The sequence below is a fragment of the Pteropus alecto genome, unplaced genomic scaffold (genome assembly GCF_000325575.1).
Source record: "Pteropus alecto unplaced genomic scaffold, ASM32557v1 scaffold276, whole genome shotgun sequence".
Taxonomy (NCBI): Eukaryota; Metazoa; Chordata; class Mammalia; order Chiroptera; family Pteropodidae; genus Pteropus; species Pteropus alecto.
The window spans coordinates 1,095,230-1,112,104 of NW_006438074.1; the positions used below are offsets into that span (position 1 = coordinate 1,095,230).

Sequence of the window (16,875 nt, forward strand, 5' to 3'; positions counted from 1 at the left end):
TATTACCCCAGATTTGTAAATAAGGAAACCTCCCACCCCTTATATATTGGTGTGTTTCAGTTAAAATTCTCCTGGTAGCAAGTAACAGAAAGCAGCTTAACCAAGATCCTATAAAAAAGGGAGAAATAAAAATAGAGATTCAGAGATAAAGGAGGTGTATCAGGGAACCCAAGGGCAGAAATCGGCCAGGCTTCTCCAGGGATCTGAAGTTGAAAGACACGAGAAACCCAGGTTTTCCTTCTGGGCTCGCTGTGCTCCCTGACCTCTTGTCTTTGCCTCACTCTGTGTTTTCCTTTGTTCTTCTCCCTTGTCCATCTGTCCATCCATCTGGGCTATTACCACTCTGATATACCCAGACATTTCACATATTCACACCACAAAGGCAGCTTCAGCTCCCTAATGCTTGTTTCCTCATATTGCACACACAGCACAACCTAGAGTAAAACATCTCCATCTCAGTTCCAATTTTCTGGGAGACTGTGGGAGGCCCAGCTTGATCCAGCCAGCCATTTGCAGGATGTCCAGCATTTACCCACATGACCATGCCAGGGCCGTTCTCTGAGAAAGGGATCAGTGAGCTGAACAGACACCCCCAAAGGTCTACCACACTGACCCTGGCTCATGCTCACGCTACAGTCACCCTCCTGAGGTGATATCATCTTGTCACAGGCACCACCTTAGCGTAGCACTTTCATCAACCCAGCTGTTTTGTTTTGAACTTTTCTTCATGCAATTACGCATCAGTTTTACATCCTAAACAACAACCCTTATGAGAGAGAGGCTTTAGGGAACACATATAGCTTATACTCACAGCCACTATCAGGCCTGGGGAAGTAACAGCCCCGAATTGGTAACAGCCAGGGCAGACTTGGCCCAGGTTGTCGTGAGTTAATGGAGCCAGGCAGGTGATGACAGGAATTCTATTATTAACCAGGCACCAGCTCCTTGGTCTCTTGTAACTCACCAGCAGGGCGTGGGACAAAGGAGTTGCTTTTATTCCCCCAGGTGTTCTTCACCTGTCTTAAAGACTTGTATTTGTGGTTGGTTGAATCAGGGACAAAAAAGAGGAGGGAGGGGCAGACCAAGGGCTGGGCCACTTGGCTTTAGAACTGTGGTTAAACCTGTCTCTGGGACCTTAGTTTCCTACCAGGAAGGTTAGGACAGAATTGACCTTAGAGGAGCCAGGGGCCTCTGGGAAAGCTGGGCAGGTGTCCAGGCTCAGACTCTAGGAAACTGGACTTTAGAAAAACCGGAATGACTGTCTACACAGGCTTACATACAGAAGCAGCTATCTGTGCTGATGCTGCCCAGGGTGGGATTTGGAAGCTCTCCCCTGCCCCCAGAGTGACTCACAGCAACCTCCATCCATGCTGCCCACCCCCCTAAACACAGGAACCCAGACGTGCTTCCTCTAGCCGCTTCACAGCGGAGTGTGTGAAGTATGACTTAGCATTCACCAAGTCAGCAGAGAGGCCAGTTCTGAAATAGCACAGATGGAGGGCAGAAGGGAAGGTGGAGATTATCTTCCTCCTCCTCTCAGGACTTCAAATTCAGGTGTCTGCTTTGTAAAGGGCGTTTGCTGCGTGTGAAAGGTTTCCTTCAGGTTGAGGGAATTCGTGTCATCAGAGTGGCACTTATTTGCCGTTTTTGTAGCTGATGTTGTTTTACTGTGTGTGACAGGAAGGTTCCAACACTTACAGGTGTCGTTTTCGAGCCAAGCCCCATAGTCGCCATCTGATTTAGCTGAGACGCTGGGCCTCTGCTTGTGGTTGAGACCAATAGGATCCTGTATATATATATATAGGTCCTGTATATGAGTAGGACCGAGACCTGCATTTCTCAGCTGTGGGTGACCAAGGAATGGGGTGGAAGGAAGCACCCTAACTAGCCTTTTGCTTTTCCTACCAATACTTGCTATGAAAGTAGCAGCATGTGTTACAGTGACGCTCCACACTCAGCAGCCTCAGCACTTGGGGATGTCTCCCTTTGCAGTCACTACCTCCTGCCTCACACGGGACACCTCAGCTGTTCATTCTCCTTGATCCCTCCCCTCTCCATACCTGCTCTCGACTGACTCATGCTTCCTCATCCTTCAAGCTCGGGAATTGGCTCCTCTTAGAAGCCTTCCTCAAATCCTACTCCAGGCTGCTCAGATGCCCCTGCTCTGCGTTCAAATGACACCCTCTGTGCCCCTCCACTGCACTTAGCACACTGAGGTGATGCGCTCTCTCTACATGTCTGTGAGCTTCCTGAGAGCAGGCATTCAATTTACAATACTTGGTCCCCACCCACGGCCTGGCATGGCATGTGCTCAGAAAACATTCCTTCTTAACCTTCAAGGAAGCGTAAAGGTCTCTGAAAGCCTCCATTCCAGAATTCAGACCCTGTATTCCCAGTGGAACCCTGGGACCCCCAAACCAGAGCCAGGTGGGTCTCGTTTTGGATGTCGTTCCAACAAGCCTGATGGCCTGGTTATTTTAGGGGTTAGAAAGGCCATAAAGGGAGAAGGTAGTTAGTAGTGGCCTTTAGTGGGCAGTGAGGGGTGCGAAGGCCCCTCTCTCCACAGCTGCTTTCCTCCTCCCCCTGCCTAATGACTGCTGTCTACGACAGGCTCAGACTGTACCTTTTCAATGTCCCATCTCTCATCTTCCAGATGAAAATTAGAAAAATATGGAGGAAGCCCATGTGACTTTGCTTTGTTTCTAACTGATGCAAGATGGAGCAAACCCCGTGAGAGGACTCAAGTCCGGCACTGAGAGAGAAAGGGTGAGGGAGCTTGACTGTGCACAGGAAAGAATTCAAGTGCACGACCAGAGTTAGAAACAAAAGTCTATTAGAGAGAAATAACACACCACAGACAGAGCGCAGTCTCCTCTCAGAGACAGAGAATGAGAGTGGGAGACAGACGGACAGACCGATGAGAGACACTGAGAGGGACCCTGAGTTGTCCGGGAATTCATTCGGTTTATATATCATTCTTGGTTTCTATGAATTACGGTTTAAAGACTTTGTTTACCTGTTTTCCTCGGATGGTGTGGGTATGCAGTGTTAAAGGCAAGCTAGCAATCCCTGCCTTTGTTTTATTGGTGCTCTGGTCTAGCCACAGGGAGTGAATGGTTGGGTTTATTTTGTGTAGTTTATGACTTAAAGACTCTATTTTCCCTTTGGGGTATGAGTAAATAGTTTGTTAGTAATCCCAGCAGAAATCTTCCTTTGTTCTATAGAGTTCCTGTGGTCTGGCAGCAACACGCTGCAGGCTCTGAATACAGTTTCATTTAACATTTAGTTTTCATGCCTCATAACTATAAATGTAATTCACACTTCTAGAAATCCTCAGAGATACTGAAAAGAGTAAAGAGTAAATGTCATCCTAGATCCCACAACCGAAAGCTGACTTCTGATACTACATAGGTATTTTTTGTCCTTTCTGTGCATATTTGCGTCTTTGGCTAGAACTGAAATGATTCACATTTATGATCTTGTTTCTTAACTGAAAACATTCACCATCATGGCCACCAGTAGCAGCAGCCACTGCTGTTTACTGCACCCTTTCTAGACTCCTCACCTGAGGACGTGCTTAATGAAATACTATTGCTAATGACGACCCCTTCCTCACTTCCCTCACCTCCCTCGTCCCTACCACCAGCACCTAATGATGATGGATCTTCTTTGCTCAATGCTAAAGACTTTGTCATTTATCTCTTCCTCCGCAAAAGAAATCTTAGAGAAATTGCTGCCGAATTTTAACCGCCTCTGCAGACATTTTAAATAAGGTGAAGAGAAGTAAGTTGGAGCAGAGGGTCTCCTCACAACAAAAGTATTCTGATAGTTGATAAATAGGTTTTTATTTTTCTACCTTGTGACATTATTTTAGGTCTTTGATAGGATGGGCCATTACTTTTCATTAAGTATTGTGTCTCTCTGCTGGTTGGTTTTCCCTTCCTGCTTGCTTCAAGAGTTCTATGTACCCCAAGAGATGGGAGTTGTCCCCAGTGTTCTAGGTGGTGCCAGACAGGTTAGAAATGAGACCGAATGAAAAGAAACTCATATTTTCACAGTTCTAAAGCTTATGACCTCCTTGCTGTGCATCACAGATGCACGTGCCTCCCAGCTCCTCATCCCTCATTATCTGAGAATCTGCCTCCAGAGTTGGGGGTGGGGCCGAGAAAGAGGGGCTTGAGCAGGATTAGAAGGCAGTGTTTCCGCCCCCAGAACTGGAGTTTAGCCCAGGGTCTGGCTTTTCAGACTTGAGGTAGGAGAATGATTTGAGGGGCACTAGAAGTGGACAAAATTTCCTTTGGAATGCCCTCATCTTTTTGATTCCTACTGCCATAGCAACTCTTGCCAAGTACACTGAATTCCAATAGCCTAAAGAACAGCCTCTTACCTACTGACCCAGTTCCAGTAATTAGGTATTTCAAGCTACTGGAATTCATGTGACCGTCAGTCACAGCCATGAAGAAGGTGAACAGGCTAGTTAACAAAAATGTCTAAGACCGACCTACTTACCATGGAGTGGTTCAAGGTGGCTTTATCACCTGAGTCTTCTTTGGGACCCCTTGGCCACACCTCCAAATGAACACAGCATTGGCATACAACTTCCTGTGCTGACGCAGCTCTTAGACGTGTCTCTACTGCATGTTTACCCTCAACCCCAACCCACCGCTAACCCTCTCTTTCCACCGGAGTCCTTTCTGTGTAGAAAATGCAGAGCACCATTGCTAATCCAAGCTTGTTTCACCCTACTCTGCCCCTCCACGTGTCAGTCACCCTCAAAGGAAGGCCATTAGCTTAGACAGCTTGTCATACTTTGTTTGCTGTTATCTTACGTTGTCTAACCTGAAGAGTTGTTGTGTTGCTGTTTGGTTTTTGTTTTTGTGTGTGTAAATTTTGCTACTCCTTCACTCTGAAATTCTTGCCGCTGCTTGTCAGAGAGAGATGTTTTATAGATACAGGGGATTTTTTTTTCCCCCTTCCAATTAAGGTCTTAAAATCAGGAACAGGAGGTGCCAAGTGTAGTGCCTTCTGATCGGGATGGGCCCGATTAAACTGGTGGTGAATAGAGAGGTGAGCAAGAGCACACACGATCTTTGTTTATCGCTCAGCTGTGACTGCGTGATGACACTCAGATCAAAGCTGTTGGCACTTATAACCGCAAATAAAGATGGGTTCTTTGTATAAACCTCCTCTGTGAATTGGTAAAATACCAATTTCCTTACAAAATGACATCCCACCCTCCCTCCTTCCTCAGAAAAGGCTGATCATTAGCCCCGGTTGCACTTATCCTACGGGCCTTAGTTTACATGTCACTCACTCAGACACCTCCCCTGACCCGCAGGCCGATGGCCAGATCCCATTGCTTCCTCCACTTTTTCTTCACGGGATTCACCAGAATTTGTAAATGTGCTTATTTACACGACCTTTGTTTTTTTTGTTTTTTTTTTTCTTAAGTAATGTGTGTCTCCCACACCAGACTCTATGGGTAGAGGCTGTGTCTGTCTTATGCCTGTCTACTCTCTGTTGGGTTCCCAGCATCTGATTTAACACCTGGCTAACCTGGGCCTCATACATGTCAGTGGGAAGGAGTGAGAAAATCCGTTGTCTTAGAGGTTCCTGAAACAAAGTGTTTTACACTGTCAATCTTGGCGATGTCACTTTTTAATTGCGACCTAAACATTTGTCACTAAGCAGTGTTAATTTCACAGCGCTTTTCCACACCGCTTGCACAGTAGTTAATACGCTGCGTCGGCGATTTTTTTAAGAGCCTGTTTCACCTGCTGGGTTGAGAGTTCCTCTGGCGGAGATGGCATCTCCTTGTCTTTATGTTTCTACTCTTGACCCAGAAATCTTCTGATGGGCTGAATGGGATTTCCGAAGCTGTCATTAGACTGCCTTTGGCCGATTTGTCCAAAGCGTTCTCCTTTTTCTGTGACTGTTCTCTGCCCAGGTGTGATCCCTTTCTGTGATTAACCCTGCACGTTCCAGGTGAAAGGCATGTACCTTTCCATTTATGTTGCTCTCTTCCACTTTATAAAAACCTCTAATATGGGTAGGGATAGCATCAGCATCCTCACTTTACTAATGGTGAATGTCTAGAAGAAGTAAACGCAAGGTCACGTGGCATTTAAGGTGCAGAGCTAGAACTAGAACCAAAGGCTTCTGACACCTCCTCCACTTTTTATTTAATGTAGAAATTCAAGGCTATGTGGGACTAAAGGCAATCTGGGTATTATTCCCCTGCTCTTCCCAGGGGTCTGATTCCACCGACCCATCTTGCTTTGCTCAGCCCCTCATCAGGATGTCTCGCTGAGTTCCTCCGTTTGACACCTTCTGCTCCCCATGCCACCACCCACGGTAATGCGGTGCTGGCTGGACTCTAGGCTGATTGCTATACCACGTTGGATCCTCTCTTATGTTTGTATCCAGGATCGTCTGTTTTTCGTGATGGAATTTGTGAATGGGGGTGACTTGATGTTTCACATTCAGAAGTCTCGCCGTTTTGATGAAGCACGAGCTCGTTTCTATGCTGCAGAAATCATTTCAGCACTCATGTTCCTACACGAGAAAGGCATCATCTACAGGTGAGTGTTGCTTGTAGCCCCTCTCATAATTCAGCCCCTGTTCGCTCTCCTGGCTTCATCCAGCCTCCCGTTTCTCGTGATAGTAAATGGAAATCTTTTGGGAATTAAATTCACAAAGGTTTGAGTGTCCATTAGAATAAATGAATAACATAGTGATCAACATTGCCTGCAAACTAAAACTTGCCCCATGTGGTGTTGACGGGCTGGGAAGAGACTATTCGTGGATCCGCTCAGCTGGGGTTTGCTTGAGAGCCTGTTATAGCCAAACCCTGCAAGGTGCTGAACATGTTGTTGCTCTTTTTTTCTGTTTTAATGTTGGAAGTGATCATTCCACTTTGAGAATCCATACCTAAACTGAAGGGTGTGGATGACTGTTGCTCTAAGTTGTAGCAAGAATCACAGTCGGATGGGGCCGGGGCTCACCAGCCGAGGATCTAAGGGATGAGTTGTCAATGAGCAGTGTCCCACTTGACGGTATTTCTCAGTAGTAGCCCCCTCCCAAGTAGTATATGATTCCATTTAATGACACACAATCTTTAGAGTACAATATACCAAATGCTGAGAGGGCTTGAAATCTGATTGTTATTGTTGGCCTCAGAGCTCAAGAGCTGTCAGATGAAACTTTAGTCAGACAGAAGGTTAGGTGGGATGGGAAGCATAATAGAGTATTAGACGATTGTTACTCTTAAATTTTCCTATTTTCCCTGTTATGTGTTCTCTTCAAATCATTGTAACTTAGTTGCCACATATACTCTTTATTTCCTCTTGAGATGCAATTCTTGCTGTCCTTTGAGAAGAATTCTTTTATAGTGGAGCGTGAATGTTGACATAAAGAATTTCCTGATTCAAATTTGCTGTTTATTAGCCTTGCTAAATGCTTTTCCTTTTGTGAGCTCCTGACAGAATTGACATCGTTATTAAAGTGTAAGAGAGCTTTAAAAACAGCAATTCCTAAATATCCCAGAAGTCAAAACAAGAAGAGAGGGTGAGACTAGTAAAGATTGTGGCAGGACTGGCTGACGTGAGAAAGTGGGAAAGTAAAGGAGGAAAACGGGCACTCTACAAAAATGTCTTCCAGTTGATTCTCACTGCAGAGCCCTGAAACATCACCAAGATGTAGCCCTTTTGTCATGGCCCCAGGCGTGAGGTAGAGAAGAAGTGCAGAGCTGGGAGCCAGGCTGGGTGGCCAGCAGCGGGAGTCACCCGCTTGAAGGGAATCAGGAATCAAAACTCGTTCTTAAGTCATAGATCTGGCCCAGGTTACTGTAGACAGCCTGTCCTGCGAGCTTTCTTAACTCGGCTGTGATGTTCTCCTGGAGGCTCTACAATGTAATTGTCCCTGACTCAGCATTCTGCCCAGTGAGTGCATAGTTGGTGGTGGTTGCTGATACAGTCTCTGATGCTTATGTACCAATAATATTATTTGTGTTATTTAGATGAATAACTGTGTCTTAGAATGCCTTAATAACCAACATACTCACTGGTAGTGAAGCTAGAATTCAAGCTATGTTTTTAACCACTGGGCTACACAGTCTCCTCAGGAGAGATGTAGGGTACCACTAAAGCATGGGCTTCATATATCCCTTCTGGTGACAGGGCATGAAAATGAGACAGAGTGGTGTCTTAGCCCATTCAGAGTGCTATATAACAAAGTACCACAGACTGGGTGGCTTATAAACAACAGAAATTTACTTCTCATGGTTCTAGGGGCTGGAAGCCCAAGATTAACATATTAGCCTTAATTAGGTATCTGGTGACGGCCATCTTTTTCCTGTGTCCTTATATGGCAGAAGGAGCTAGGGATCTTTCTGGAGCATCTTTTATAAAGGCACTCATTCTATTCATGAGGGCTCTACCCTCATGATCTAAGCACCTCTCAAAGGCTCACTTCCTAATGCCATCATCTTTGGGGGTTAAATTTCAACATGTGAATTTTAAGGGGACACAACATTCAGACCACAGTAGTGGGGAAAAAGCAGTAAGGTCTAAACTTGTTTTCTTGAATCTCAGAGATTTTACTTGAGCACCACGTAACATTGCTTTATGGCAGCGAGCTTGCTTTCTTCTGCAGGACACAGCTGCCTCAATCTGCATGTTTCATTTGTCTTGAAATACGAAGGATGGACCTTAACCCAGTGTAGTTTCTGGTGCAGCGGCATCCAGTCCACATCTTGATAAGTTTGATTTCAATTCTTGGTATCTGTAGTTCAGTTCTGAGAAATTTTTTTAATTTACTCTTAGACCTGAATCCCATGTGCAAGCTCTAACTGCTATGGCTGACTTTGAAGGGAATACATTTAGTTAAGATAGATTCAAATGCTATTTTTAGCCTGTGGATTTATTTCACAGGATAATTTAATTTCATTCAGGGTACTGGCCTAAGAGCAGAGTCTTAAGGATAAGCCTTTGAAAGCCAGGTCCTTGGAATTCGCACACAGTAAAGGGCACGTTTGGGTCACAGAGGGTGTGAATTTGATCTAAAGTGCACAGTGAGAAACTTGGGAGCATCTGACAGCCTCATTCATTATACATGTCCCAGGATGGCCTTTATCAGAGCTTAAGTGATCTTTCTAGACGATGTCTCTGACCTATCCAAATAGTGTTGTTGTTGTTTCTTTGGGAAATTTTTTTAAGGAAAGGTGTTTATTTTCCAGCAGATTATAAAGATGGTACCACCTGCAAGTCATTGTCCAATAGGACTTTAGAAGGTAGTACCTTAGGCTACCTCTGACATGAGTTCTCTCTCTGAGCCAGACTGTGCCTTGTGAGAGAAGAGAAAGACCAGTTACATTTCTCTGCTCTTCTGGTTGTATTCTGACCCTGATTCTCAGTGTGTTCATTTGCATTTCATGGAAAAACAGAAGCCCAGTTTCTGGGAGATACAGCAAGAGAAGGGTCTCCCCATTGCCTTTGGTTGGAAGGTCTGGAGCCTGCCAAGGCCCAGAGACCAGAATAAGAAGGCTGTGAAGTAAGCAGTCAATGAGCCACTTTGCTGAAGGAAAAAAAGACTATTCATTCCTTTGTCCTGGGCTTGTTGGCTGATTGAGAGCCCAGATAGGGCTCATGAATAATTTACATGGACATTGACTTTTTCTAAAGTCAGACCCTACAGAAAAATTAGGGAAACAAAGGGGCATGCATCCCATTTTACCTGCTCTCTAGAATGACAGGTGCCATTTCCTATTATGTTTCGTAAGCTATATTCAAGGGGAATTCTGCCCCAAATTCCTGAAGCCAGCAAGCAAACGTTGGATTTGCTGTTTTTGACAAAACGTGGAATGTATCTAAAATATGTTGAGTGAGGAAGAATTTACAGGCAAACAGTTTAAATTTTGATTCTTCCTTACCATGTTACACTTGAACACACAGCACACTTCAACACGTAATTTCCAACTCATGAGTCTGACCATTTGGTGCTGTACACAGTTCTTGGCATGCTGGGTTCTTGGACGCATGATAATCAATATTTAGTCCTAAAGCTCCAAGTATTTACAGTGGTAATTTTCTGTCCCATTTTCCAGATGTGGAACTGGCCCACAGAGGCAGACTCTCAGACCCGACATGTTGTACTCATATACTTATGAGCACAGTAACTTTTAAAGAAAATCGCCTTTGATTTTTCCTCAAATAGAGAAGACAACTCCACCTAATTTCAACTTTTTTCTAATTCAGAATTTGGAAAGATTAGCAATATCTTTCTCAGATAAGATCTATTAAGTTAGGTGGATCTGCACGAATATACCAATTTCTAATGTCATCTGACTCTTGTTTCTCACGGATATCATAAGAAACTATCAGGTGTCTTGCTGACTCCATACCTGTATGATTTGAAGTGAGCTGAGCATAGCTTTGCTCGGAGAGGCCCCAGTGAGGCCGCCGCCTCTTTGAGCATCGCTTTCATGTCTAAATTGACAAGTCGTCTGTTTCCAAATCAGTTTGTGTGTTGGATCAGTGATAAATATCACATGCTTGCATCATTGCTCTCTGATATCTTCCTCTCCCCTTCTTGAAAACTGTGGCGACATCTGTCTGATTCCCATCTCCTGGGACCTTTCTTATTACTGTTTCTTCTCAGCAGACTTTCAGAGTCCTTGAATGCATTTCTTTTGAGCCTGGAATATTGAACTCTTACTGTTACTTCACCTGTATTGGAATTCAGTTCTATCTATTCTGCTCATTCCAGTAGGAAAAGTCTTCTTTTTAGATAAAGATGAAAGTCAAATTTAGGAGCTCGGTTTTCCTTTTGCCACCTGAGAACGTCATTCCTCCTTTTCCGAGAAGAGGGCCTGCTCTTTCTTGATTGGCTGGCTGCAAGGACAGATACAGATTGTCATTTGTTATTTTCACATAGTCCTTGTTTCCTCAGGAAATGCTAACCATGGGGATCTCAGTACGTTAGTCACTTTCCCATGAGATGCTGACTGTGAGCCCTTACCCAAGATTGTTACTGGAACTGGGAACTTTTTAGTCATATTCCTGTCTCCCAACTTAGCGTGTCATGCTTGATCTGTCAGATGGTAGCCTCATTCGGTGCCTATTTTGCCACTATCACCTTGACTCTTAAGATCCTTTTTCAAGGGTGTGATGGACATCTCAGACACTTACTAGAATAGCTCGATATTTCCCCCAAATGAAATTCATTGGCTACTTTTCTCTTCCCTCACACAACCTTTGGAGATATTTTACAAAAGTTTATTTAGCATCAACTCTGCCAAGGATATGGATACGATAAAGAGCAAAAACAGAAATGCTCCCTTGTGGGGAGTATGGTCTAGTGAGAGAGAAAGACATCAATTCAATAATCATACCAATAGAAAATTCGAACTGTGACCAGTGCTACAAAGAAGAGGAATGTATTGCAGTGAATGAAAACTTCTAATAGTGATTCAGTTTTATCATGATTATTAAGCTGAGGTAACCAGTGAAGAGAAGGAAAGAACATTCACGATAAGGAATTGCAACTGCAGGTGCCCAGTGTCAGGAGGAAGCATGGCAAGTTCAAGGGCTTTTAAAGAAGGCTAGCATATTTGGAGACTAGGAAGCATATCTTCCCACAATTGGCATTTCATTATCCTAGAGTGTTGACTGTCATCTGTTGGCTTCAAGATTTTATTAGGTACTCCTTGTAAATAATTTATTTAAAAGTTAGGTACAGCTTGTCATGTTGCTAATCCCTGGGGAGCCATTCATTCACAGTGAGTTCCTTGTGTCCGATTCTATGTATTTATCTTCAACAATGGAATTATAAAATATTAGAGCCAGATGAGACTTCCAAGAGTTAACTAGTGCCAAGTTCTCCTTTACAGATGAGGTAATTCAGGTCAGAAACATTCAGACAGTAAATTGCTTCTCAGAATGGATGCTTTCTTAGGATGGCTCGCTTGCAATTTGTTTTCCATCTCCAGAAAAAAAAAAAAAATCACCATTAGAAAATTTTTCAGTTTTCAACTTACTGCTGACATGAAGAGCTAATCAAGACGTCTGGAGGCATTTAATACTGTTCACTCCATTTCAATGAGGAAATGCAGTTGAGCTCAGAACGTATCTTCTGAACTCCCACTTATCTTAAGAGGTATACAAAAGGAGTAGATGTGGTGTCTTCCCTTTAAGGTTCTTTCTGTGGGGTAGGAGAGATGGCTCATAGATAAGTAATGGCAGATGGGTTCTAAATTAGAGTATGCCCAGGATATTATAGGAACACAGAGGATGACCACTTAGCCTAAGATGAATACTATCAAGTAGAACAGACACTAAGTAGAATAGTACTTAGTGACTGGATAGATCCAGGGAGTGAAGAAGAAACCTGGGATCGTTCCCAGGTGTTTAGAAGGTTTAGTGGATGATGGTACCATTAGCTAAGAGAGATTATGAGCCCAGGAGATCTAGGCAGAAAAGGAAGATGATGAGATTTAGAGAAAAAATATGTTGGGTACCTGAGACACATTCCAGTAGAGATGCTCAATGGGAAGGCAGATATGAGTCTGAAGCCCAGTGAAAAGGATGGGCTGGGACTAAAACTTTGGAAGCCATCAGAACATAGCTGTTACTTCAGATCATGGGACTGGGTGAGATTACCCAGCAAGCATGTATTAAATGGAGCAGTGAGCCAAGGACAGAATCCTAGAAAACCAAGTCCCATTAGGAATCTGCTTAAATTGGGTTCCAGGGTTTAAAAAAAGAACTTGATATACTGCATCATTTAGGATTAAGTGTCTCTAAAGTGCAATTCCATTTAAAATGTAATGCTATAAAAGAATAGAAAAAGATCACTCATTTTAAAGAAAGTTTGAGAGGCAGCATACATTCTTTCAAGAAGAAAGAATGCTAGGCATGGTTTTCAGAAGACCTGGGTGCTAGACCCAGCTCTGCTTCATGCTGGTCCAGGTTGCCGAATATTTTGAGCCCATTTGCCCATCTGTACAATAGGGGCATCATTGACAGCTCCCCTATAGGGTGTTGGTGAAACTCAAATCAAATGGAAGTGAAAAATGCAAAAGCCCTTTGAAACATGCCATGTCAATATAAGAGATTATTCTTTGCGTACATGCTATAAGCTGATTTGTGTTTTCTCTATAAGCATTGGCTTGAGCCAAAATTATCCTCAAGACGCTTCCTTGGGAATAGGGAATTTTCACAGAAATTGGAGTTCTACCATATAAAACCAACGCTCTGAAGACCAATCTGTTAATAGTAAATTAAATCTAATTGTGGTTTTCTTTCAAATCAAATAATTTTCTTGGCATTTAAACAATATCTAAAAATTGTGTGTAATTAATATACTTACTATGTACTTATCATAAATTCTTAAGATAGTTTTCTAAGGAAGCCTTGGAGCATATGAGACAGATTGCAAGACTTGAAGACGATACTCTTGCATTGTGTTTAAATTTCAACTATGTCTTAATGTTTGGGGGAAACAGTTGAACTCAAAATGAGTTCACCTTTTCCAGTATTAAAGCAAATTTTTGGTTTTTCATTTAAAGGGAAATTTCAGAACCTTTTCAGACCATGAGAGGGGTGAATATCCTGGTGTCCCAGTAATGAGGTTTCTTAAGGACTCAGATTAATGACAGAAATTTCAGCCCTAGAACACTTTGATTATTTTTCTGTACTTCATTTGTTAAATCAGAATACTGATCCTGGCATACCTCATCAGGGTTTGACCTTTTACATCAACAAAGGCTGTGGTTATTTGGAACTAATTGATAAATGTGGTAATAGATTTCACTGGCTAATGAAATTAAACCACCAGTTTTGCTCTTCTGCCCATCAAATTGACCAAGCAATGTATTACTTTGTTATAATTAAACACAATATTGGATTTATTTGCTAAGCAATAAAAAGTCAGTTGATCTTTAGGTCCCAGATGATCACTGCTACTTCTACAAATGATTCAACTGTACAGTTGAACAAATGCTTGTGAAATGTGACCCAAGGCAAAACAAAGTTTTACGTCAGGCTGTCAGAGAGTAAAAGAATAAAGAAAGGCCTTGTCCTCAAACTTGGGGTATTTGTTCATTCTTTTAACAGATATGTATTGAGCACCTATTGTGTGCCAGGCACTGTTCTAAGCTCTGGGAGTACACAGGAAATAAAGCAGACAAAACCCCCACCCTCAGGGAGCTTAAATTCTAGTGCAGATAGTTAGACAAACAAAGTAAATATAGGGAATGTTGAGGTGATAAATTCTATGGAGAAAACTCTGTGTAAGGGGAAGGTAAAGTTCAGGGAGAATAGTTTTAATATTTTACACAGGATTAAGAAAGGCTTCTCTGGTAAGGGTTGTGAGGAACAGGCTCTATATTGACTATCTGGGGGAAGAGAATTCTGGGCAAGAAACAATGGCAAGGGATGGGGGTGTGCTGTGTAAGTTCAGGGAATGGCTAAGAGAACAGTGGGCTGGAGCAGGGCGCACTGGGGCAGAGGAGAGGGAGACGATGCCTTGATTCTGCGAAATGGAATAATAACCACATGTATGGAGCATGAGGATGATCACCTCTGTAAGGAGTTCTTAATCTATTTTAACTTCCTGTGACATCTCTCCAAGGTAAGTGGCGTTGCCCTTATTTTACAAATAAGAAAGCTCAAGGCTCTGGGAAGTAAAATGACATGTTCAAGGTCACACAGTATGTGGTGGAACTCTACAATCCCACCTCAAGTTTTGAACCCATGAAGGTTACCAAGTTCCCTCAATCTACGTGCCTTTGCATGTGCATTTCCCTTTGCCTGGAACCTTTTCTTCCTCTTCGCCAAGCTAACTCTTGTTAATCGGTACTGTGTCAGCTTAGTTGTCACCTCCCCTGGGAAACTTTTCCTAGATTACACAGCACCCCAACCTTGATCTAGGTTAGGTGCCCATCCTCTCTGCTGCCACGGTATCCTGTCATACCCTTTCTGCATCTGGGCTGTCTCATGAGGGCAGGGACCATGCAAATGAAAGTCTTTTGAAAATTTTCTCTGATTTTCACTGAAAAAAAGTGTTTGAATGTTCATAATGGTATTTTTCAAATGATAGTTCTAATTCTTCAAGAATTTTTAAATTTTGGATTTTTATTTTGATGATATTAATCATTCTCTTATCAACTATAAAGACACAATTTCTTGAGGTTGTAATTCTTATATGAGAAGTACTTCATAGGAAATGACTCATTGTGAATGTTTCTTCAAATGTTCTTTTAAAAGGAGCCATACAGTTCTTAGGTTTGAGAAACAGTGGCGGTCTCTGCCATGATTCTTCTGCCACGTTGCTACACTTGATGACTTAAGTCCATAACATTTGTGGCAAACTTGTGTACTTTTTTGCTTAAGGCGATGCTAATTCCTCTCAGAGTTACATTAGAACTGTCTGCTATATTCACAGAACTTCAACAGTCATCTATTCCAGTTTTTATGCTTTTCTGCTAAAAGCAAAGGCAATAACTTCTTCAAGATGATTTTATAAACTGGATATTGATTTGTAAGTTCCTTAAACCTACCATATATGCTTTGCACATTTGACTATGGTAGAAAGCCTGGTGATTTCACTTCTACAGTTATGTGTAGGTTGTCAAATAATATTAACACACTAAATTATTAAAAGACTATCTTTAAACTAGGCTGTACAAAAATATTCTTTTATCATATACATATGATAAAAATGTGTATATATAGTCTTCATTTGGTATGTGTTCATTAGTGAGAGCAATGGTTCTCCCTATTTATTTTTAGGATTAAATAGTCTTCTCTAATTATAAAAGTAACACTGCAGTAAGTGTTATAATTTAAAATATAAAAAGCAAAAATGAAATAACCTATAATCCTGCCACTGAAAGATAATTTTTCTTCAGATATATTTCCTTAGAGTTTTTAATGTATTTTTTTAAAGAAGCAAATTGAGGTTATACTATATATTTTTTTAACCTGATTTTCTTTTTACTTAATATGTCATGACCATTTTCTCATACTATGAAAGTCGTTTACATTCTCTTTTCAACCTAATATTAATTGATACAGAGTGGTCTATAATGTAGACCTACTTAATTTATAGTACATTTGAGTTAATTTACTATTAATAATGATGTGTTTATATCCTTGTACCTAGCTATTTGGATCAGTTTCTGATTCTTTTCCTGGAACAGATTTCTGGGGGTCATGCTGCTGAGTCAAAAGGCACACATGTGTTACAACTTTTTTCCCCAGGGTCGTAGGGACTTGGATTTCAGTCTTGGCTTGCTATTTCTCAGCTGTGAAATTTTGAGCCAGTTACTTAATCCCTCTAAGCCTCCGTTTCCTCACTGATAAAATGGAGGTCCTAGAAATGCATACCCGAGGGTAGTTATTAGAATTAAATAGGGGTGCACGTGAAGCCTTTCACCCAAGGCCTGCTGTGTAGTACATGCTCAGTAATGTTCACTTTTTGAACATTCTTCAGGAAAATGCATCCGAGCACATGTTCTAATGATGAGTATTGGTGTTATCTTTCTAGATCACTTTCTTCCGTAGATCTTAAGTGCACAATATGATGCATTTTAACAAGTATAGACAACTATGTAGTCAATACTTCAAATGATATATGGAACATTTCCATCATCCCACAGTTTCCTAGTACTCCTTAATCACCCCTCCCCTATAGGCAACCAGTGCTGATTCTGCGTGGATATTATAGGATGTGAATATCCACATTAGGATCCTGAAAATAAAATTCTTAGTAACATCCTTGTTAAAGAGTGGTATGTATGCTCATTTTAGTCTCTCTCTCTCTCTCTTTTTAAAAAAAACAAAACAAAACAAAACAAAATAAAAAGTAGCAAAAGCC

At 42.1% G+C, this 16,875-nt stretch overlaps 1 protein-coding gene across 2 annotated transcripts in view; it reads left to right on the forward strand.

Moving 5' to 3' along the window:
* PRKCH (protein kinase C eta) overlaps window positions 1–16,875 on the forward strand; it is a 194,949-nt gene that overhangs the window by 133,863 nt on the left and 44,211 nt on the right. For both annotated transcript variants that reach the window (XM_006915103.2, XM_025049138.1), the window contains exon 10: window positions 6,427–6,581. In XM_006915103.2, coding sequence (XP_006915165.1) covers window positions 6,427–6,581 — 155 coding nt within the window. The remainder of the gene's footprint in view (window positions 1–6,426; window positions 6,582–16,875) is intronic.